The 22694-nt window shown below is 38.9% G+C and overlaps 1 protein-coding gene across 3 annotated transcripts in view; it reads left to right on the top strand.

Moving 5' to 3' along the window:
- nbeal1 (neurobeachin-like 1) overlaps positions 1-22694 on the top strand; it is a 275988-nt gene that overhangs the window by 235781 nt on the left and 17513 nt on the right. For all 3 annotated transcript variants that reach the window (XM_073046591.1, XM_073046590.1, XM_073046589.1), the window contains 6 exons: positions 406-495; positions 1535-1644; positions 3618-3790; positions 4954-5048; positions 9279-9395; positions 21056-21217. In XM_073046591.1, coding sequence (XP_072902692.1) covers positions 406-495; positions 1535-1644; positions 3618-3790; positions 4954-5048; positions 9279-9395; positions 21056-21217 — 747 coding nt within the window. The remainder of the gene's footprint in view (positions 1-405; positions 496-1534; positions 1645-3617; positions 3791-4953; positions 5049-9278; positions 9396-21055; positions 21218-22694) is intronic.

Raw genomic sequence — 22694 nt, 5'->3', positions numbered from 1 at the left:
GTCATCAATAATTATTCAGTGATGGAATTCGACTGCATTTTATTTTTTGGCAGAATATCAGCTATAATACTCCAATTGTGAAATTAGTAGTGTCCAAAATCCAGGCACGTGAGAGGATGAAATTTTGTGAATTCTATGAACCTAGATAAGCACTTGAAATATAGACCATATGTTATTTAACTCGCATAAAATTCCAACTTCTACTTCAACAGATATGTCTGTAAAACAGTTAACATAAATGGCGGAATAAGTTGATCTAAAAGCATCAAGTTTTAGTGAATGCTGCTGGTAGCGTTATTGCTGTGATTTTTGACATCTCTTGTATTGTTCTAATTACGGATGAGAGCAATCAGTCATTGGCGGCTGTTCAATGATGGGTTTTGATTGCCTTTAATTTCTCAACAGGGAATCAGCGATAAGGTTCCTATCGTGAAAGCAGTAGTACCCAAAAACCAGGCACGCTCCTTCATGTCTCAGGGAAGCCCTGACAGCTTGGTAAGTATATCACCAACCACTCCAGGAAGCAGGAAAAAGCTGTGGGTTACGGGGTGGGGAGGGAGGTGTTGCGATAGGGGAATACTGTAACAAAATAGTACAAATCTCATGTTTAGCTTCAAGGGCTGAGTTGCAAGGTAAAGCTGTATAAATTGGAGTTTTAGATTGCTCAAGATAAATCCGCATGGAGGTGAATAGGAGGGGATTAAAGCAATCTGGAATCCATTTAAGTTCAACTGTAGTGTTGAGCTAAAAGGTTAAAATCAGCAAAAGGTATAGTCAGGTCATGATTTAAAAATTCGTACTGTTTTAGGGAAAAGCTTCTGAGATCATTGAATAATCAGTTATTTAATGCTCTATCCTATAAAGATATAAGATCTAACCAGGCTGATGAGCTGAAACAGGCCTAGAAAGATTAAGCTGCACCTTTCTTGTTTGAAAGTCTAGAACTATTGCATTTTCTAAGGTGTTTTATGAGATGTCATCCAATAATGTTTGATATTTGAATAATATGAGATACTGGTTATATAAATCTGTTATTTCAAAGACCCTCCAGAACAAAGAAGTTAATTTGAAATTACTGTTATGGTCTGTGGCTCCTTTCACCAAGCTCTGCACTGCAATGTGAATTCCTGCTCTTTCATCATGTTTAATGTTCTACTGATTCATAGAGAATGAAAATTGAATTTCCCAATAGGGACTTGAGTCAGGAATGGTGTTATGGAGCACCTCTAGGAAGTAGGGCAGCTGTTGGTTGCGCGGTTTTGTCAGTGTCTCCTTGCCTTCAGAAACATTCAAAAGTATTTAAGATCAATTAATTAGTGTTAAATTATTAATTTAAAATTGTATCACATCCTAAATTATTAAGTATTAAAACAATCAACTAAAATGTTTTAAATAAAAACATTAGAATAATTGCAACTAGGTACAACTGACATTACTTCATAATGGAGCTGTTTGATTGTGTCTTTAAGTACTGCTGCAATGTGTTGCACATTGTGCCAGGCAAGATCTAAGGGACTTTGTTTTGACTCCACAGGTGACCGTGAGTCAGAATTGCCTGATGGGAACTCACGGGTGGCTACCTTATGATAAAGTCATTTCCAACTACTTCACATTCGCCCGAGACCCGATATTAGCAAATCCAAGGTAAGTAATGTCACTAAGTACCACTTTCATGCTAACTGAGTGTCAAACCTCACTAATTATGTTTGTGCAGGCACACAGATAAGCAATTTCATTTGATGGACATGACAAGATTGGTGCCCCCTGTTTGATATGATCTTGGCTGATTTACCCTGCCCCTCAGTTCACATCTCATGTGGGTTAGTTCCACATAATTCACAATTCCTTAATCTTAAATGTATCCACTCCCTCTTTAAATAACTCCTAATAATCTAGCCTCTGTAATCCCCCAAGGTTAGAGGGTTCCAAAGTTTACCACACACTTTAAGAAGACGTTGCTATGCATCTGAAACCATCTCTGGAAATGTGGCTAGTTAGCCCCTTGCTAACAGCCACTGGATTCTGCCATGAGACCCACCTTTCCAGTTTCACATAACTAGGCAGTATATGATTTTGATCCCGCTAAATCCGTGGAGTTGGAATGTCTTGCCCACCCAAACCCCTGTTCGTGTGAATGCTGTGTGATTTAATAACCTGCAATACCCTGTTGGCATAAAATAACAAATCATACACTGCATACAATGTTAAAGAAGTATATTTGTGAATGTTAACTTAACCAAAGAATGTTAACTAAAGAAATGAGAGAATAAAACAAAAAGGGCCCATTGTAATTAAAACGTCAAAGGTGCACGGGTTGGAGCTCAACTCTTCCAAAAGGCCTATTCACCGACCCTCAGTAGACCTCCCACTGGGACTCCATTGAATCACGTTTTCCCACTGGATCGAATCCTACGACTAGTTCTCTCCATCGTCTACTCTCTTCATCTCCTGCCAAACAAAGACCAAGGCTAACCTTCGTGCCCCTCACAAAACCTCTCCCCCTAGCGTTCTCTGGGACCTTCTCCCAGATCCACTATCCTAATTGGATGACACACATTCTGAAGCATCCCTTGTCTTTGATGGTAACCCAAGCAGAACAGACTGCTTTTTACAGAACTGCTAAAATGAAATGCCTACAGCACAGCAGTAAAAATGCAAACCAGGGCATTATATATTTCTTTAAATGACTGCCTCTTAATTTTGAAACATTTCCCCTCATTCAAGACTTCCCCAAGAGTGAAAAATATTAACAAATATTGTGCCATCCCCCTTAGGGTCTTTTATCTCTCAGCAAGATCACTCCTCATTCTAAATTTCTTTAGGTCTAATTTTTAAGTTGTCTGTGATGAGGCCACCCTCTTATCCTATATGTGGGTAACAAAGAATAATGGGCATGTCTCTAATTCCTTGTTAATGCCCTCAAATTACTAGATGCCTCGATAAGCTCTCCTATCATTCTTCTAAATACCAGAAGCTATCACAGGTTCATCTCAGGCATCAACCTGTGAACATTCTCTTTACCATCTCCAAAGCATGTATATTTCTTCTTAAATAAGGAAACCAAAACTGTGCTGTGGTCCAGGTGCAGTCTCCTCAATGCCTTTTTGTATTCTGACTTTGAGGAAAATCTCTAGGGTACAGAGGAGCCAGGGCATAAGCTCACTAGGGTGCAGGCTGGATTGGGAAACCAAATGACAAAGGACTTGAAATCAGGGGGAAAGGAAGCAGGCTGTTTCCATGATTAGGTGGAAACAGAATACAATTAATTCCAAAAGATTTAGGACAAAGGAGAAAAAAAACCATCTTTTGGAGTTTAGATGCAAGGGAACGTACAATCATTTTTAGTGAATTAAGCTACAGTTATCAATGTTTAAGAATTGAAGCAAAGAGATGGAAAGACAAAGTGTAAATGGCGTGACCACTGCTCATAAAAAGTAAACAAGAAGGACTAAACTCAATGCTATGCTTCTGTCATCATTACCTTAATAAATCGGATTAAGTGAATAGTATTGATTTTAATAGTGAAGGTTTATTAACTGAAATAGTCTAATGGTGTTGTTATTTGTTAATTTAGCAAAACGTACTCGAGCAGCTTATCATTTTGTGTGTACTTACAGAGCCCATCGTTATGTCAATGGCCCCTTTACTCCAGGGCTGGAAGTGAGCTCTAAGCTGTTTGTTGTGTCGCATGACGGGAAACTGATCTTCAGTGCAGGGCACTGGGATAATAGCATTCGTGTGACTTCAGTTGCAAAGGGCAAGCTTGTGGGACAACATATCAGACACATGGGTAAGTTGTTTCCGGGCAGTCTGCAACAAAACAAGTTAAGATAGCTCTGTATACCCACTGAATGGTTGTGGACATGTAAATTAAAATGAAAATTAAGAAGCCGAAAGGATTGTAATAGGAATGCAGATTGTAACAGAACTGTGCAGTTTGTAATAGTACATTCTCATTCAGTTTAACGTGGTGGCACAATCTGGTTAAATGTCTCAATTTGTCTTTAGTGCTATTGTTAAAAGCAAGTTCTGCATTTCACATTTGTTTATTTGTAGCAGTTCACAGCACGAAATAGGTGATGAAGTTATAAAATGGCACAGTCAGCAAAGTATGTCCTACTGCATTATTTCACTGATCAATTAATTGGTGATGGTATTGCATTTCCAGTACCAGTCATTTCCCGTAATAGTCTCTCCATCATACTTTGATAGAATCCCTATTATGAAGAGAAGATTGACACTGCTCTATCATCAATGAGTTAGATCAAAGCAGAATTTCCAATAGGATTCATGGCTAAGTCTGTTTCCAGTAAACAGAATTTTTCTATGACTTGCAGTAAATGGAACTAGTGAATGAAGCAACTACATCTCTCCCATGGATAGAATTATTTTTCTCAGTGAATTGTGCTATGAACAAAGCCAAAGCAGATCTGGTGATAGCTATATGCACCATTGCCAGGGACAATTGACATTCCAGAGCAGAATACAGTAAAGTTCTGTCAGTCCGCTATCTGACATGGTTTGGCATCTGGGTCACCAGATAATGTTGGCCATTCTCCTTTTCCAACTCACCAGGACCCCAACTTCCCTGCTTTCATTCCAGCACTGCAGTGTTGGTTCTTGCACTCACTCCCTTCTTACTCACTAGGGTCCCAGTTTCCATGCTCCCTTTCAATTGACCTTGTCCACTGGAAAATTTATAATACTGTATAACACTAAAAATAAAATTCAATTAAAATTACACTGTTGTATTTAAAAAAATATCTAATATTCTAGAGAATTTGTTCATCCAGCACCGATAAAGTCCTGGCTGTGCTGGATTACCAGAGTTTTAATGTAATCTAAAATCTGTTGGATTTGACAAATACCTGCATCTTACATTTCCAGCATTATCATGGTTTATGATGTTGGACCAAAATAATTTTTAATCCCAATATCTTGCTTCTTTTTTAGACATTGTGACCTGCCTAGCAACAGATTACTGTGGGATCCATTTGATATCGGGCTCTCGTGACACAACGTGCATGATCTGGCAAATTCTGCAACAAGTATGTGTAATCTATAACAAACTGATAGTGTGAAGGTAGTCATCTCAAGGAAGTTAACCAACCTGAATCTGTTTACACATGTCAGAAAATTTACACACCGGTATTTACAACAAAAAATTAAGATATACACTCAATGGCCAGTTTATTAGATACACCTGGTTGTTAACGCAAATATCTAATCAGCCAATCGTGGCAGAACTCAATGATTAAAAGCATGCAGATATGCTGAAGAGGTTCAGTTGTTGTTCATCAGAATGGGGGAAAAATATGATCTAAGTTACTTTGACCATGGAATGATTGTTAATGCCGAACAGAGTCATTAGGCACTCAGTAACTGCTGATCTCCTGGGGTTTTCATGCACAACAGTCTCTAGAGTTTACAGGGAATGGTAGAAAAAAACAATAAACATCTAGTGAGTGGCAGTTCTGTGGGCGAAAATGACCTGTTAATAAGAGAGGTCGGAAGAGAATGGCCAGATTGATTCAAACTTGACAGGAAGGCAACAGTAACACAAGTAACTGCGTATTACAACGGTGGTGTGCAGAAGAGCATCTCTGAACAGACAACACATCAAACCTTGAAGTGGATGGGCAGAAGACCACGAACAATCACTCTGTGACCACTTTATTACGTTAAGGAGGTACCTAATCAGAGATGACGAGAGACCGAGAGGGATGAGGTCCAGCACCTGGCCGTATGGTGTGCTGACAACAATCTGGCCCTTAACATCCAAAGACCAAGGAGATCATTGTGGACTTCAGGCATGCTAGGAGCCACACTCACGTCCCCATCTACATCAGTGGAGCTGTAGTGGAGCGTGTATCAAGCTTCAAATTCCATGGTGTCCACATTTCGGAGGATCTCATCTGGTCCCTGAACTCCTCCATCCTGATCAAAAAGGCGCAATAGCGCCTTTATTTCCTGCAGAGTATCAAGAAGGCTCACCTCTGTCCCAGGATACTGACGGACTTTTACGGCTGTACCATTGAGAGCATACTCACCGACTGTATCTCAGTGTGGAATGGCAGTTGTCCCATATCAGACTGCAAAGCACTCCAGTGTGTGGCGAAAACTGCCCAGCAGATTATCTGTACCCATTGAGAACATCTACCATAAACGCTGCCTAGGCAGGGCGAAAAGCATTATCAAGGATGCATCTCACCCTAACCATGGACTTTTTACTCTCCTCTCATCTGGTAGGTGCTACAGGATCCTCCGATCCCCACCAGCAGGCACAGGAAGAGCTTCTTCCCTGAGGCTGTGACCCTGCTGAACCTCACATCACAGCACTAAGCAGTATTGCACCCATATTGTACTGTCTCAGTACTTTTATATTTGTGTGCTGTAGCACTTTTTATTCGCAGTTATTTTGTAAATTACACTATTCTTTGCATTTCTGGTTAGATGCTAACTGCATTTCATTTGGCTTTGTATCTGTACTCAGCACAATGACAATAAAGTTGAATCTAATCTAATCAAATCTAATAAAGTGGCCACTGGATTACATAGTAACCTTCTAAATTGGGTTGGTTTTAATGATGGGTTAAGCGATTTACAATTCATCCAAGGCACGTTTACTTGAGAATCACGGAAATTCTGGAAATGCCTAGATAGTGGGGCTATATCAGTAAATTTTCACAGAATTTTATTCTATTTCCCAAAAACAAGAGAAAAATAAAAATGCTGTGAAAATTTAATGATTTGCGAATTCCACGAAGGTGAATTTCCATTACAAGTTGCCATAACAGTGGGTGGAGTGTGTTACGTTACAAACAGGATGATTGCAGTCGCACTCCCAAAACTCCAAGCTTTAGGTCAATGAGGGTTTCAGGGGCATTTAGGCAGCATCACTTGCCATTTCCTCAAGGTGACACACCACCCTAGTTTGTAAATATTTTGTTGTTATCATTAGAACCAAATTCTGGAAGTCCCTCCACAATAGCATTGGGGGTTTGCTTTCATCAGGTGATCTACAGCAGTTCAAGTGGTCACTCACTGGCAACTTCTTTACACTGGCTAGGGATAGACAATCAGTGCTGTTCTTCCCACCGATGCGTACATGCTGAAAGGAAAATTATTTGGAGAAAAGTGCTTTGCTAGCAAAACTAGCATTTGCAGCACCTTCTGACTGGTTAATGTTCTCGATTAGCAACATTTATTGTGGAGAAGAACTTCTGCCATCTTGATAGAGAAAGCAGTTGGTGTACTGAAACAGCATTATGTTTGTGTTTCTCTCAGACTTGCTTAGCATGTTTATATTTATTTATTTAGCAACACAGCTCAGAGTAGGCTCTTCTGACCCTTTGATCCCTGCTGCCCCACAACTTCTCAACCCCAATTTTACCCCGACCTAATAGTGGGACAATTTATAATGACCAAGTTAACCTACCTGGTACGTCTTTGGACTGTGGGAGGAAACGGGCACCTGGGGAAAACTCATGCATTCCACAGGTAGGATGTACAAAGACTCCTTACTGAATGGAGCCAGAATTGAACTCCAAACTCTGGAACGCCCCCAGCCATAGTAGCGTCATGCTAACTGCTTATGCTTTTGAAATATCACCATTCCTTTCTCTGTTTGGCTAAGTTCTGGAGCAGGTCAAATAGGCAACTTAATGCTACCTTCTCAGGAACAGGAAATGTTCAGTAAATCTGGCCCTGTAAGTGATCCAGTTGTCCTAGAGTCACTAAAAGGACAAGAATGGTGTCCGATTTCCAGTATGTAGTGCATGCAATTAAAATTTGATCCAAAGAATGCACAAGGCTTCAGATTTCCAAGATAAACTAAATAACCTTCCTCAATTCACTGCTCCATCCATACGTTTGTGCAACCCACGCACTCCTGACAAGTGACCATGTCTTTAGTCGATTAATATAAAAAGTGAATGCTGGTTGTCATATACTGCTGACAGGCCATTGACTTGATTTCTCTCCCTAAAGATGTTGCCTGACCTGCTCAGTATTTTTAGCATTTTTAAAATTTCAATTTACCACATTTGTTCAACCGTTCCTTGTAAGACGGTCCCTGCTAGGTATTAATAAGGAAATCAGGAAGGCAAAAGGGGGCCATGAAATAACTTTGGAATATAATATAAAGGAGAATCCGAACAGCTTTTCTCGGCACAGCTTTGTGGGCCAAAGGGCCTGTATTGTGCTGTAGGTTTTCTACGTACCAGAGAGATTTCAGGATCTTCTGTCAGTCCAAATTCCAAATTGGATAATAAATCCATTCCTGAACCCTTGTAATGAGGAATTAACAGGAAGCATGGAGGAAGAACTGGTCTCTTCAGAACTTTGAGCTGAAGCCAAGGTTCAAGAAATCATAGCAAAAGTTTTGGTTGCAGAAATAAATCTCTGAATGCTATCTTGCACTGTGGGGGAAAAATGTCAAGACATTCTTTATTGCCTTACCAACATCATATTTAGTGGAGCACGGTTTCAGTGCAGTGGCCCAACTTCTTTCAAAGCAACAAATTACTGAACATGGTAATCTGAGTCTCCTTCTGAGTGATATTCAGCCTGCTGTTGAGAAGCTGATATCATTGCACCAAGCCCGTCCATCTTATTGAAAGTTGAAAAACCAATGTAGTTAGTGGATATTCAGATTAACACGTGCTCTAAAACTGTTGATTAAATATTAGTTTTACATTAATTAAAGAAATTAATTTTCTAGCTTTAAGTAGATATGAATAATTTTTGCAATTATTTGTCACTGCTTTGAATTTGAAGTTCCTATTTTCTTTAACAGAGCATCATAAATTAAAATTCTTTATATTTTTAATGTAATAACCAGAAAGGGAGAGAGGTAGCCAGGGATGTAGTTTGGGAACCACAGGGACGGTAACCCAAAAAAGTTTGGGAACTGCTGTTTAAATAGACGATATTCTGTTGACTGTCCCAATTACTTTTAACTTATCTGCATACACACCCTGTGTGAATCAAGCACTAGTTCCCTGAGATACATATTCATCATGGAGCTATGCAGTCTCCTTCATGCTCCTGAATCTGAAGGCTGTTGGTTCAAGGCCTGCTCAGATGTTTTTACCAAAAGTGATTATTTTGTGATTCACACATCACTATTTGTTGGAAGCTTGCTTTGTCCTCTAAAGTTCTTTGGGACCTTCTGAACTGGTGAAAGTGATATATAAATGCATATCTTCCTTCCTACGATGGCACTGTATTTGCTGTGGTTAATCTTCATGGTTACATTTGTTTATATTTTGTTTCAGGGAGGAATCTCTGTTGGCCTGACATTGAAACCAATGCAGATCCTATATGGGCACACCGAAGAAATAACCAGCATTGCCATCAGTACTGAGCTGGATATGGCTGTTTCAGGCTCCAAGGTAGATTTCAAAAGTCAAATAACTGGAAATGAAAATATAATGCACTCAGCAGGCTTTCTGATCCGGGAAGCAATTAGCAATCTTTTTAATCGGAATTGCAAGATGATACAGGTATAGCAGGTCTGAGCAAGTACATGTGCTTAGGCAAGGGTTTATGTGCGTTGGTTTTTTTTAAATAAAAGGAAGATGTGTTGTAGAAGTGATAGTAGAATCATTGCCAGCAGTCACTTCCAAAGAAATGGGACCGTAGCTGGGATCTGAAGTTGTTGAAGTTAGTGTAGAATACAGAAGGTTCATTGAGCAAACCTAGAAGGTGAGTTACAATTCTTCCAGCTTCCATTGCATTTCACTGAAACGGTACCAGAAATTGAGGATAGAAAGGACAACGTAGACGGAAGATGGAGCAGAAATGAACAGGATTTGTGTGCTGAATGGAGTTATTCAGCAAGGTTTATTGTGTAGCTTAGAGACTTATGAAATAAAGGGCTCTAAACTGAAAGAGGTACAGATATTTTGCTGATATTTCTGGAAGCAGTGTTCGGTGTCCTGGGTGCTGCAAAGGAGAAAGGAATTTCATTCAGAAAGAAGTAATATTGGAGGTAATGGAAAAGTGATCATAATTTTTTTTTAAACTTATTTGTCAGGACAAGTGCTATGTTGGTGCCCGATGCATAGTGACGTAATCATCACTGATTTGATTTTATGTGATTTTACTATGTTTTGATGCACATGTGACAAATAAAGTTTACCTTTAATGTTAATCTATTGATTTTGAGTGACTTGACAATGATAATTCCATGATTACATATAGATTAAATGGTTAGACTGCTTTGTTGATGGTCTTTTGGTTAATGGTATATCCAGAAAAGGCAGATAGCTACTGGCGTGAGGAAGAATTGGAGATTAATCATATGAAGATGAGAGAGTAATTGAAGGCCATTTTGAGGGAATTGACCTGTTTGGGGCAAGACCAGGAATTAGATTTGAATCACCTTTTTAAATTTTTTTTAATGCATTTCTACAAACCAACTACAGACAAAAAACCCAACAACGAAGTGAAGATTAATACAGTGCAAAATAAGCATATCAATTATATAATTCATAACAATAAGGAAACAGCACCCAGAATAAAATCATATAAAGTTAGTATCCTCCCCACCCTCCCACTATGAAACTCCAGGCCAACCATTACAATATGTTAAAAAAAAAATTGATTGGAGCGTTCGAACCCACAGAGCTGTAAATATAAATTAAAAAAAAAGAATAATAATGCCAACTACCAAAACTATAATGTAATTTCCATCAAAAAGAAACCATAAAAATTACAGAGAGAAAAAAAGCTGAAAGTAAGGGATTAAAAAGAATAAACTTAATCTTAATCTAAAGGGGAGTTATGAAAGTATTCAAGAAAGGGTCCCCACACCTTTTTTAAAATTTATGTCCAAATTGAGAAGTGAATAATGAATTTTTTCAAGGTCTAAACAGGACATAATATCGTTAAGCCATTGAGCATGAGTGGGTGGGGCAACATCACTCCACCTAAGGAGAACTAAGCTTCTAACCAAAAGAGAGGCAAAAAAATAGTGTTTGACGTTTAGTCGGACTCAAATGCACGTCTGCCTCACCCAAGGTACCAAAAAGAGCAATCAAAGGGTTAGGTTCTAAGTGACAATTAAGAATATGGGAAAAAAATAAAAAGACTTCTCTCCAGAATTTCTTTAGACTAGGACAAGCCCAGTACATATGGATAAGAGAAGCCTTGCCCCCCTTTACACTCGTCACAAACAGGACTAATGTCAGGATAAAACTGCGACAATTTAGTTTTAGACATGTGAGCCCTTTGTACAACCTTAAACTGTAAAAGACAGTGGCGAGCGCATAAAGAGATTGAATTAACTGACTTAAGAATTGAATCCCAGACTGCATCAGATAAAGAAATATTTAAACCATGCTCCCAAGCAGTTCTAATTTTATCAAAGGGGGCACGGCTCAAGGTCACTGATTTATCACGAATAAAAGATATTAAGCCTTTACCTAATGGATTAATACAAGGAAACAGGTCCACAATGTTTTTCTCGGGCATCTCAGGAAAATTAGATAATAAAGGTTAATGAAATGTCTAATTTGAAAATATCTGAAGAAATGGGTATTAAGTAGATTAAACTTTACAGACAGTTGTTGAAAAGTTGCAAAACAATTATCTATGAAAAGATCTTCAAAGCGCTTAATGCCCTTTGTATACCGATCATGAAATGTTGAGTCTTGCATAGAAGGTAGGAAAAAATGATTATGTAAGATAGGGCTAGAGAGAGAGAGAAAAACCATGAAGGCCATTAAATTTTCTAAACGTAGCCCATATTCTCAGAGTATGCCTAATAAGAGGATTAACAATTAGTCTAGGCAAGTGACTGGGAAGTGCAGATCCAAGAAGTGCAGAAATAGAGAGATCCTTAGTAGGATCCTTAATCCCCCATTGCCACCCATTTTGGACAGTAAGACTGATTATAAAAAAAAGGACCAAAAAATAAGACAGCGAATATTGGCTGCCCAATAATATAAATGGAAGTTAAGCAAAGCCATACCACCTTTTTTAGATTTTTGAAAGTAAGCTTTATTAAGTCTAGAACGTTTGCCTTTCCATAGATAGGGCAAAATGATAGACATAGGACAAAAGACATAAATAAGGGTGACCATTGTGTCAAACTCTGTTTTGTAGAATTTAAAAGATTGGCAAAATTTTCTCGAAAATGATTCTTGAAGTTCCTTGTTACTGTAATACCAAGGTAATTAAATTGATTATTAACTACTTTAAAAGGGAGGTCATGAAATACTAATGCTTGTGCTTCTCTATTAATTGGGAAGAGTTCGCTCTTATGTAAAATAAGTGTATAACCGGAAAGCTGGCTGAATTGATTAAGAAGTAAAAACATTAGGGGGAAGGGAAGTGGATGGATTTGATACAAAAAGTAAAAGATCGTCGACATAAAGAGAAACTTTATGCTCAACGCCTCCCCTCCAAATCCCCGTCAATTTAGGACAACTTTGAAACAAAATAACCAGTGGCTCTATAGCCAAATCAAAAAGTAAGGGAAAAAAGGGCATCCTTATCGGGTGCCACGTTTAAGGCTAAAAGACTGGGATTGCTGAGTCAAAACAGAAGCAGTGGGACATAAGTATAACAATTTAATCCATGAAATAAAACTTTGTCCAAGATCAAATTTTTCTAAAACTGCAAAAAAGTAATTCCACTCCACACAATCAAACGCTTTCTCCACACCAAGAGAAATAACACATTCAGGAATCCCAATTGAGGGTGAATATAAGATATTAAATAAACGCTGTATATTAAAAAAGGGAAGATGATTTTCAATAAAACTGGTTTGGTCTTCAGAAATAATAGAAGGTATAATGTTCTCCCATCTATGAGCCAAAACTTTAGCCAAAATTTTAACATCAGTATTTAACAAAGAAATCGGCCTATACGAAGAACACTCTGTTGGATCTTTATCTTTTTTGGCTAAAAGAATAATACATGCCTCATTAAATGATGGTGGCAATTTAGCATGTTTAAACGAATCAGATAGAACTAAAAATAGCTGAGATGAAAATAGTGAGGAAAATGATTTATAAAATCCTGCAGAAAACCCATCAGGTCCAGGAGATTTGCCCAACTGCAGTGCAGAAATGGCAGAGGATATTTCTTCTAATGATAATGGGCTCATTGAGTTTTACTTTAAAATCAGAGGAGAACGAAGGAATATTCAAACTACTTAAAAAATGGTCAACAGAAATATTATCATTTAATGATTCGGAGGTATAAAGTCGAGAATAATAATTCTTAAATGTATCATTAATTTCAGAATAATTCAAAGTAATGTTCCTATTTCCCATTCGAATTTTTGTAATATGTTGTTTAGCTTTAGAGCGTCTTAATTGATTAACTAAAAACTTGCCGGATTTATCACCATGAATATAAAATCAGCTCTTGCTTTCAAGAAGTTGACGTTCAACTATTTGAGTGGCGATAAGGTCAAACTTAGTTTGAAGTTCTACTCGCTTCTTATACAGTTCAGGACTTTTAGTCTGGGCATATAGTTGGTCTGTTTAATCTGACTGATCAAATCTAGTCGCTCTAAATGGGTCTTTCTTTTGAGATTCGCAGTATATGAAATTATTTGACCCCTCAAATATGCTTTCATAGCATCCCAGACAATCTGGGATGAGATTTCAGATGACGTATTAGTGTTTAAGAAAAAAGTTATCTGGTCCTTCATAAATTTTACAACATCATTATCCGATAACAAGGTCAGATTAAAACGCCAATGTTTATTCGTTTGAATAAGACCAGGAAAATTTATAGACAAGGTAACTGTAGCATGATCCGAAATCAATATACTGTGATAATCACAAGAGTGAACAGATGGAATCAGCTGGTCATTCATTAAAAAATAATCAATTCTAGTAAAAGTATGGTGGACATGTGAAAAAAAGGAGTAATCTCTCTCAGTAGGATGGAAAAAACACCACACATCAGAGATACCTTAGTTAAAAAGGAAAGAATGAATAGATAAAGCAGATTTACAAGGTAATCTAGGAACAGAGGATGATCGATCCAAAACTGGATCTAATTTACAAATAAAGTCACCGCCCAATATAAGAGAATATAAATTCAAATCAGGCAATAAAGAGAAAAAATGTTCAAAAAAGTTCACATCATCCGAATTAGGATAACATACAGGTTAGCCAATACTACCCTAGTATTATACAATTTCCCAGAGACAATAATAAAATAACCATTTTATCAGACACCTTATTGTGGAGCTCGAAAGGAACATTTTGATTAACGAGGATAGAAACCCCCCCCCCCCGGCTTTAGCTGGGAAGGAAGAATGGAAGTGCTGACCTACCCACCTTGACATAAGACGAGAATTGTCAAAACTTCGAACATGATTTTCTTGCAAAAAAGTAATGTTGGCTTTGAGTTACTTAAGATGTGTAAACACCTTCCTTCTTTTAACAGGATGGTTCACTCCCTTTACATTCCAGCTTATAAAATTCAACGAACTAACCATTGTCATTTAAGAGAACATAAAGAGTGGTAGCATAAACAAGATCAAACATTCAGATAACAGTCATGCAGCAAAAGTATAAGTCAAGAGAATCAGGACAGGAAAATGTCCTAAATAACAAAGAATAACAAAAAATACAATGAATAATGTTGGCACTAGAGAAACCACTCCTCCCTCAAATCCCAAAACAAGATAGCTACCAAAAAAAGCAGCAAGCTCTTCAAAAAAAAGACACCCTAAAATCCAACTTCCAGTTTTGTAACATTATCATAAGCTCCGTCTACAGAAACTAGAAAAACTTACGGACTTCAGTAAGGCCTTTGACAAGGTTCCACACGGAAGGTTAGTTAGGAAGGTTCAATCGTTAGGTATTAATATTGAAGTAGTAAAATGGATTCAACTGTGGCTGGATGGGAGATGCCAGAGAGTAGTGGTGGATAACTGTCAAGTTGGAAGCCGGTGACTAGTGGTGTGCCTCAGGGATCTTTACTGGGACCAGTGTTGTTTGTCATATACATTAATGATCTGGATGATGGGTGGTAAATTGGATTAGTAAGTATGCAGATGATACTAAGATAGGTGGTGGTGTGGATAATGAAGTAGGTTTTCAAAGCTTGCAGAGAGATTTAGGCCAGTTAGAAAAGTGGGCTGAATGATGGCAGATGGAGTTTAATGCTGATAAGTGTGAGGTGCTACATTTTGGTAGGACTAATCAAAATAGGACATACGTGGTAAATGGTCGGGCATTGAGGAATGCAGTAGAACAGAATGATCTAGGAATAATGGTGCATAGTTCCCTGAAGGTGGAATCTCATGTGGATAGGGTGGTGAAGAAAGCTTTTGGTATGCTGACCTTTATAAATCAGAGCATTGAGTATAGGAGTTGCGATGTAATGTTAAAATTGTACAAGGCATTGGTGAGGCCAGATTTGGAGTAATGTGTACAGTTCTGGTCACCGAATTATAGGAAAGATGTCAACAAAATAGAGAGAGTACAGAGGAGATTTACTAGAATGTTACCTGGGTTTCAGCACCTAAGTTACAGAGAGAGGTTGAACAAGTTAGGTCTTTATTCTTCAGAGTGTAGAAAGTTGAGGGGGGTCTTGATAGAGGTATTTAAAATTATGAGGGGGATAGATAGAGTTGACATGGATAGGCTTTTTCCATTGAGAGTAGGGGAGATTCAAACAAGAGGACATGAGTTGAGAATTAGGGGGCAAAAGTTTAGGGGTAACATGAGGGGGAACTTCTTTACTCAGAGAGTGGTAGCTGTGTGGAACGAGCTTCCAGTAGAAGTGGTAGAGGCAGGTTCGATTTTGTCATTAAAAAAAAAAAAATTGGATAGGTATAGGACAGGAAAGGAATGGAGGGTTATGGGCTGAGTGCAGGTAGGGTAGGTGGAACTAGGTGAGAGTAAGCATTCGGCACAGTCTAGAAGGGCCAAGATGGCCTGTTTCTGTGCTGTAATTGTTATATGGTTATATGGTTAAGCACTACGAATCAAAGTTATAAATGAAAAGAAACAATGTCATCAAAAAATATTAGACTTAATTCAAAATAATAATCCAGAATAGTCTACCCATGAGAAACTATGAAAAAAATACAGTAATTTTAAAAGAAAACAGAGGGAAAAAACAGAAAGAAGATCATTTTTTTTTTAAAAAAAAGCACTTACGACCGTTTTAAATAATCAGACCGAGTCTGATGGAGTCGAAATGGCTGGGAGACCTTCAATAAATTTCTGAGCCTCTGTAACTGACTTCAACCATTTTTTGTCCCCAGTATTAGGAGTTATTCGGAGATGGGCTGGGTTGCGCAGAGAGGGTCTGAATCCACGATTGTAAAACTCTTTCATAACATCTTTATACTTGGCGCGCATCTTCAAAACTTGAGGAATATAATCTTAAACAATATAGATGGAGTGACCCCGGAAATCCAGTTTTCCCTTCCGGTGTGCTTCCATAATCCGAAGGTCTTTCACCTGATATCGATAAAAGCAGAGAATTACTGGACGTGGCATAGAGCCCAGCTCGGGCTTGGGTAGATATGTATGGTGCGCTCTGTCTAATATGGGTGGGGTCGAAAGGATTTCCTTCCCAAAAACCTCACAGAGTAAAGTTGACAAAAATTCAACAGGAAATCCCCTTTCGATAGCCTCTGGCAAACCAAGAATTCGTAGATTATGATGCCTTCTCCAGTTTTCGAGATCAGTTACCTTGGAAGTTAACTTGGTGTTTTGCTCAGTCAAGTTGGAACAGATGGCTTCCAGCTGCTGAACGCAGCATTTTAAATCTTCGGAAGTTAACTCGATATGAGATAGCCGTCCGCTGTAGCGTTAATTTGATCCAATTTTGACTCCAACGAACTGAAAGAAGACTTAAGTTCAGATACAATATCTTGTCGATGCTGTTCCAAAACGGAGACAATCTCGGCAGTCGCAGACGTAGAGACTTCTTTTGTCCCAGATTTAGGAAACTTTGCAGCCAGTGTAGGATAGGCACATTCGCAGGCAGGTAAGAAAACAAAAAAAAATTAACAAACTAGAGTTTTAAAAAAAGGAGATAAAGAGTGCGGAGGTAAAAAATGAAACGGAGCGAAAGTTTTAAGCGACTAAACTTTCACCACCTTACCGGAAGTCCTGACTCACTTATCACTAAAAAATGGTGAGGGAGTGAACCTGCGATAATTCTGAGACAAATTCCACATGATGCAAGGGTTGTGTGTATGGCTGCTGGTCGACCAACATTGCAGTTTAGGTAAGCTTTCTGTCTGCTGATTCCATCATGCCTTGGCCACAATACTGAGCTCTCTCTACCCTGGCAGTTGGGAAAACAGGAGACCAGCAAATGCAAACCATGATTCAGAGGATGATCACCTAATTTAAAATTTAGGGCATTCCTTTCAAAACTGAAACCATAATGTCATATGGTCTTTGGGCAAAGTGCCCAGCACCATGCTTTAAATGATACTCAAACTGACTAAACATCATCAGGCATTGGTGTGAGAACATGTCTTACAGTCATTAAGTACCTTGAAGTACGCTGGTCATAAAATCATAGAGAGAAGCAATGCCAGTGGGCAGATAGAGAGTGAGGAGAGGAAGAATTGGAGATCTATTCCCCATGTCGACAAATCCTAGAGTAATCCCATTTTTATTCTCCCACATTCTCAACTCACAACTCCCCCTATATCCTACCACTTACCTACACACTGGGGGCAATTTACTGCGACCTATTAACTTACCAGCCTGTGTGTCGATGGGATGTGAGATAAAGTAGGAATGCCTGGAAGAAACCAGTGCAGTCACAGTAAATTCCACATAGAGAGCAATGGGGGCCAGGATTGAAGTAGAATCACTGGTGTTGCGAGGCTCTACCAGCTGCACCACACGCAAGCCTAACATGATAATGGGCACTTCAGTATATCTGGTCCAGTTTTGGATAAAATGTCAGGAGTTAAAACACTTTGGTCACTGGATGTTTAACAGATAAGTAAGAAAGATTGAAATTTCAAATTCCATCATGGAAAAATGTGCAGTTGAATTCAGTTTCTTCAAAGAAGAGAATGGAGTTAACAATGGTTTAATTAACAGCATTCATTTCCCTCTGCAGTGTGTATTGATCATTGGCTGTAAAAGGCTTTGGGATATCTTAAGGTCTTGATATACAGTGGATCAATAAACAGTTTTCATTTGCTTTGCTACTATAATGTTTCCTCTCCAAGTTCTTTCCACGCTGTAGTCAAGCTTCTAATCAGTGCTGCTTCCAAGATTTGTTTGCTGATAGATGATGTTTATGGTAGCATTTTTTGGTAAAAGTCAGTTGGCCTTGCTTCCCAATGTCATTCTGTAATCTCAATAGCTGCAGCTGGTAACCAGAGATGGGTGGATACAAGACCTGTTGCTCTGGTTCTGAGTGCATTTGCCCTTTATATATAGAAAAGTAGTACCACAGTAGCATAGCGGTTAGTGCGACCCTTTTACAGCTTGGGGCATTGGAGTTCGGCATTCAATTCCAACGTCATCCATAGGGAGTCTGTACATTCTTCCCATGGACTGCATGGGTTTTCTCCAGGTCCTCTGGCTTCCCCCCATAGTCCAAAGACATACTGGTTCATAGGTTAATTGATCATTTTAAATTTTCCTGTCATTAGGCTAGGGTTAAATCAGGTGGCCGTTGAAGCTGAAAGGGCCAGGTGGGCCCATTCTGCACTGTATGGCTAATTTAGTAACTAAATATTACACAACTAAATTCTCCTGATTATATATTTTTAGATGTTCAGGGCTCCTTTCACATTTAGATTAAAACTTTTTTCAATTGTTAGGTATGGTTTGCTTACAGGAGCTCATTTTGTACACCCGTGTGCCATGCACTCTCTATATGAACAGCACCTGTACCGTGTGCTCTCCACATGATCAACACCCATTTCCATACATTCTCCAGATCAGGTTCCCAACCTTTTTTATGCCTTGGACCCCTACCATTTACTGTTGGGTCTGTCGACTCCAGGTTGGGAAGCTCTGCTCTTTCTGATTAGCACCCCAGTACCCTGCTCTCTCTACATGAACAACACCCAAGTAAAATTCACTCTCTAAAAGAACAGTGCAGTACCAAGTATTCTTTACATGAACAGCACCCTATTACCATGCATCCTCTACATGAATAGCGCCCTGGTACCATGTCCTCTTTCCAGAATTATACCCCAGTACCATACACTTTCTGTGTGAACAACACCCTCAGTAAAACATACTCTCTACATGAATAACCCCTCGGTACCATGTGCACTTTACATGAACCACACCCTAGTATCATTCGCTGTCTATATGAACAGCACACCAGTATCATGTGCTCTTCATGAACAACACCCCACCAGCTTGAATTGCCAACATAAGCAGTATCCCAGTACCATGCACTCTCCACATGATCAACACCCCAGTACCATGTAAAACACAGCAATGCTGGAGAAACTCAGCAGGCCAGGCAGCATCTATGCAAAAGAGTACAGTCGATATTTCGGGCTGAGACCCGTCATCATGAGTCCCGATCAAGGGTCTCAGCCCAAAACATCGACTGTAATCTTTTCCATAGATGCTGCCTGGCCTGTTGAGTTCCTTCAGCATTGTGTCTGTGTGTGTGTGTTGCTTGGATTTCCAGCATCTGCAGGTTTTTTCTTGTTTGTGACTGGACCAGTACCGTGAGCTCTTTACACAAATAACGCACTAGTACCGTGCACTCTTTGTATGAACAGCAACCCTATACCATGCCCTCTCTATATGAAAAACACCCTACCATAACCGAATTAATACTTCTCTCTTTATTCATAACTCCTTCCTCACTGCTGCCTCTCACCTTTGTGTACTAGTTTTCTTCCTTCAACATTCAGCCCTGATGCAGGATCCTGAGCAGAAACATCGACCATCTCATTGTCTCTGCTGTTGCTGCTTAACCCGCTGAGTTCCTCCAGCAATCTTTTTTGCTTCAGATTCTGGTACTTGCCATCCCTTGTGTCTCCAAGAAACTACAATAACTTTGACTTATAAAAAATCTAATCACGGTAAACTCTCCATTTATGTGGTATTTATGCAACCAGAATTCTCATGCAACTAGACAAAAATTTCTAAGAATGTCAAACAATTTCAGTAACTTTTCAAAAATGGAAATTTAAATTTGGTCCGCTGGGTTCTGATACGATTTTTCCATGCGCTGAATCTCATCACCCTCAACACAGAAGTCTGCCCTCACGTGTGTTTACAAGTGGTTGTAATTCCAACTGCTTTTCATTAACGGTAGAAGTTAATGAAAAGTAGTTGGAATTATCCAATTCAGTTGAGAGATCTCCCATCTCTCAGCTGAATCGGATAAGAATACTCCTATCAGGGTACAAAGCAGAAACATGTTTTAACATTGAAACATAAAATGGAAATGTGTAAAAGTTCGAGGGGAAAAAGGTGAAAATTGTCATGTCCTTATGAAAGGATCTAACGTTAGTTCCTCAACATTTTGTAATGTTAACTCACAATATATAAAACTTAAGAGGTCTTTGAGAAGTTGAGTTTAACAATTAATGATTTATGCATGGAATACCAGTGTGTAATAATCTTTTACCTGAACAATTCTCTTGCAGCTAGCATAGTTTTTTCCCCTGGATGTCAGGTGGCTGAGGGTGCATTATACTTGCAACAAACATGAGAGTAGTTAGTATTAGTATGGTAGTGATTTATGTAACTGTTGTAATGCATTGCCTGTTATACGAATGCATGTTTTGATGTCCCATCACTTTTTGTACAACTGTAGTCCAAGTCATTATTCATAACTGATTTGCTACGTACAGTACTATGTATTCACTCTTCAGTCATGGATAATCAATAAGCCAATGTCTGCAATAGGCAACTTAACCCTGTTTTGAATTTAATGCAGATTGTATTTCTCAGAAAGGTGGAAAGCTGATTTATGCTTATTTTATCAGATGCACATCTTATCACTTTTTTTGGAACAATTAATCAAATTCCACCCCCCATATTTGCAAATGCGTAATGTGACAGTTGTTGAAATATAAGTGACTCCAAAACTGCAAATGGTCTTTTGTCTGCAGGATGGAACAGTAATCATTCACACAATTCGACGGGGGCAGTATATGAGAACTCTTCGACCTCCATGTGAGAGCTCCCTTCCTCTCACCATTCCCAACCTGTCTATTTCATGGGATGGACACATCATCGTCAACACCATGATAGAAGGGAAGTCTAATTTTAAGGTAACTGAAAGATCTTTCTCATGTTTCGTTGTCTGAAATGATACAACACAACTCCTAATCAGCTGTCTGAATAGACCACAAGACATAGCTGATTTATTATCCCTCTAAACCCCATTCACCTGCCTTCTCCCCGTAACCTTTGACACCCTGACTAATCAAGAACATATCAACTTCCACTTTAAACATACTTAGTGACTTGGACTGCGCAGCCATCCATGGCAATGAATTTCACAGATTCACCATCCTCTGACTAAAGGGCTTCTTCCTTATCTCTGTTCTGAATGGACCCCTCTATTCTGAGGCTGTGTTCTCTGGTTCTAGACTCCCCACTTTGTGCTCCACATCAAGTCTATTTAAGCCTTTCAATATTCGATAGGTTTCAATAGACAATAGGTGCAGAAGTAGACCGTTTGGCCCTTCAAGCCTGCAGTTTCAATGAGATCTGCCCACATTCTTCTAAACTTCAGTAAATACAGGCCCAGTGCCACCATATGTTAACCCTTTCATTACTGGAATAATTCTTGTGAACTTACTTTTTATCCTCTCCAGTGTCAGCACATCCTTTCTTAGATAAGGGGCCCAAAACTGCTCACAATACTCCAAGTGTGGTCTGGCCAATGCCTTATTAAGCCTCAGCATAACATCCTTGCTTTTATATTCTTGCCCTCTTGGAATGAGTGCTACATTGCATTTGCCTTCCTTATCACCGACTCAATGTGTAAGTTAGTGTTTAGTGAATCCTGCATGAGGATTCCTAAGTCTGTTTGCATCTCTGATTTTTGAATTTTCACCCTGTTTAGAAAATAGTTTATGCTTTTATTCCTTCTACCAAAATGCATGATCATAACACTTCCTGCACTATATTCTATCAGTTGCTCCCCTAGGGTGTAGTCAATCTGGTCCAGGTGACTTATTTACCTTCAGACCTTTCAGCTTCCCAACTACATCCTTAGTAATACTGACTACACTTACTTCTGCCCCCTGGCACTCTCAAATTTCTGCAATACTGCTAGTGTCTGTTACAGTAAAGACTAATGCAAAATACTTATTAAGTTCATCCGCCATTTCTTTGTCCCCTATTACTACCTCTCCAGCATCATTTTCCAGCAGTCCAATATTGACTCTTGCCTCTCTTTTATTCTTTATAGATCTGAAAAATATTTTGATATTTTGATATCCTTTTTTAGATTATTAGCTTGCTTACCTTCATATTTCATCCTTTCTCTCCTTGTGTGTTTTTTTTAGTTGCCTTCTATCGGTTTTTTAAAACTTCCCAATCCTCTAAATTCCTACTATTTTGCTATATAATATACCACCTTTTGCTTTTATGCTGTCTTTTGACTTCCCTTGTCAGCCACAGTTGCTTGATCCTCCCTTTAAAATACTACTTAATGTTTGGGATGTATCTATCCTGCGTCTTCCAAATTGCCCACAGAAACTCCAGCAATGCTTTTCTGCCATCATCCATGATGGTGTC

The sequence above is a fragment of the Hemitrygon akajei genome, chromosome 5 (genome assembly GCF_048418815.1).
Source record: "Hemitrygon akajei chromosome 5, sHemAka1.3, whole genome shotgun sequence".
Classification (NCBI taxonomy): domain Eukaryota; kingdom Metazoa; phylum Chordata; class Chondrichthyes; order Myliobatiformes; family Dasyatidae; genus Hemitrygon; species Hemitrygon akajei.
This window is presented reverse-complemented; position numbering and strand designations above follow the sequence as displayed.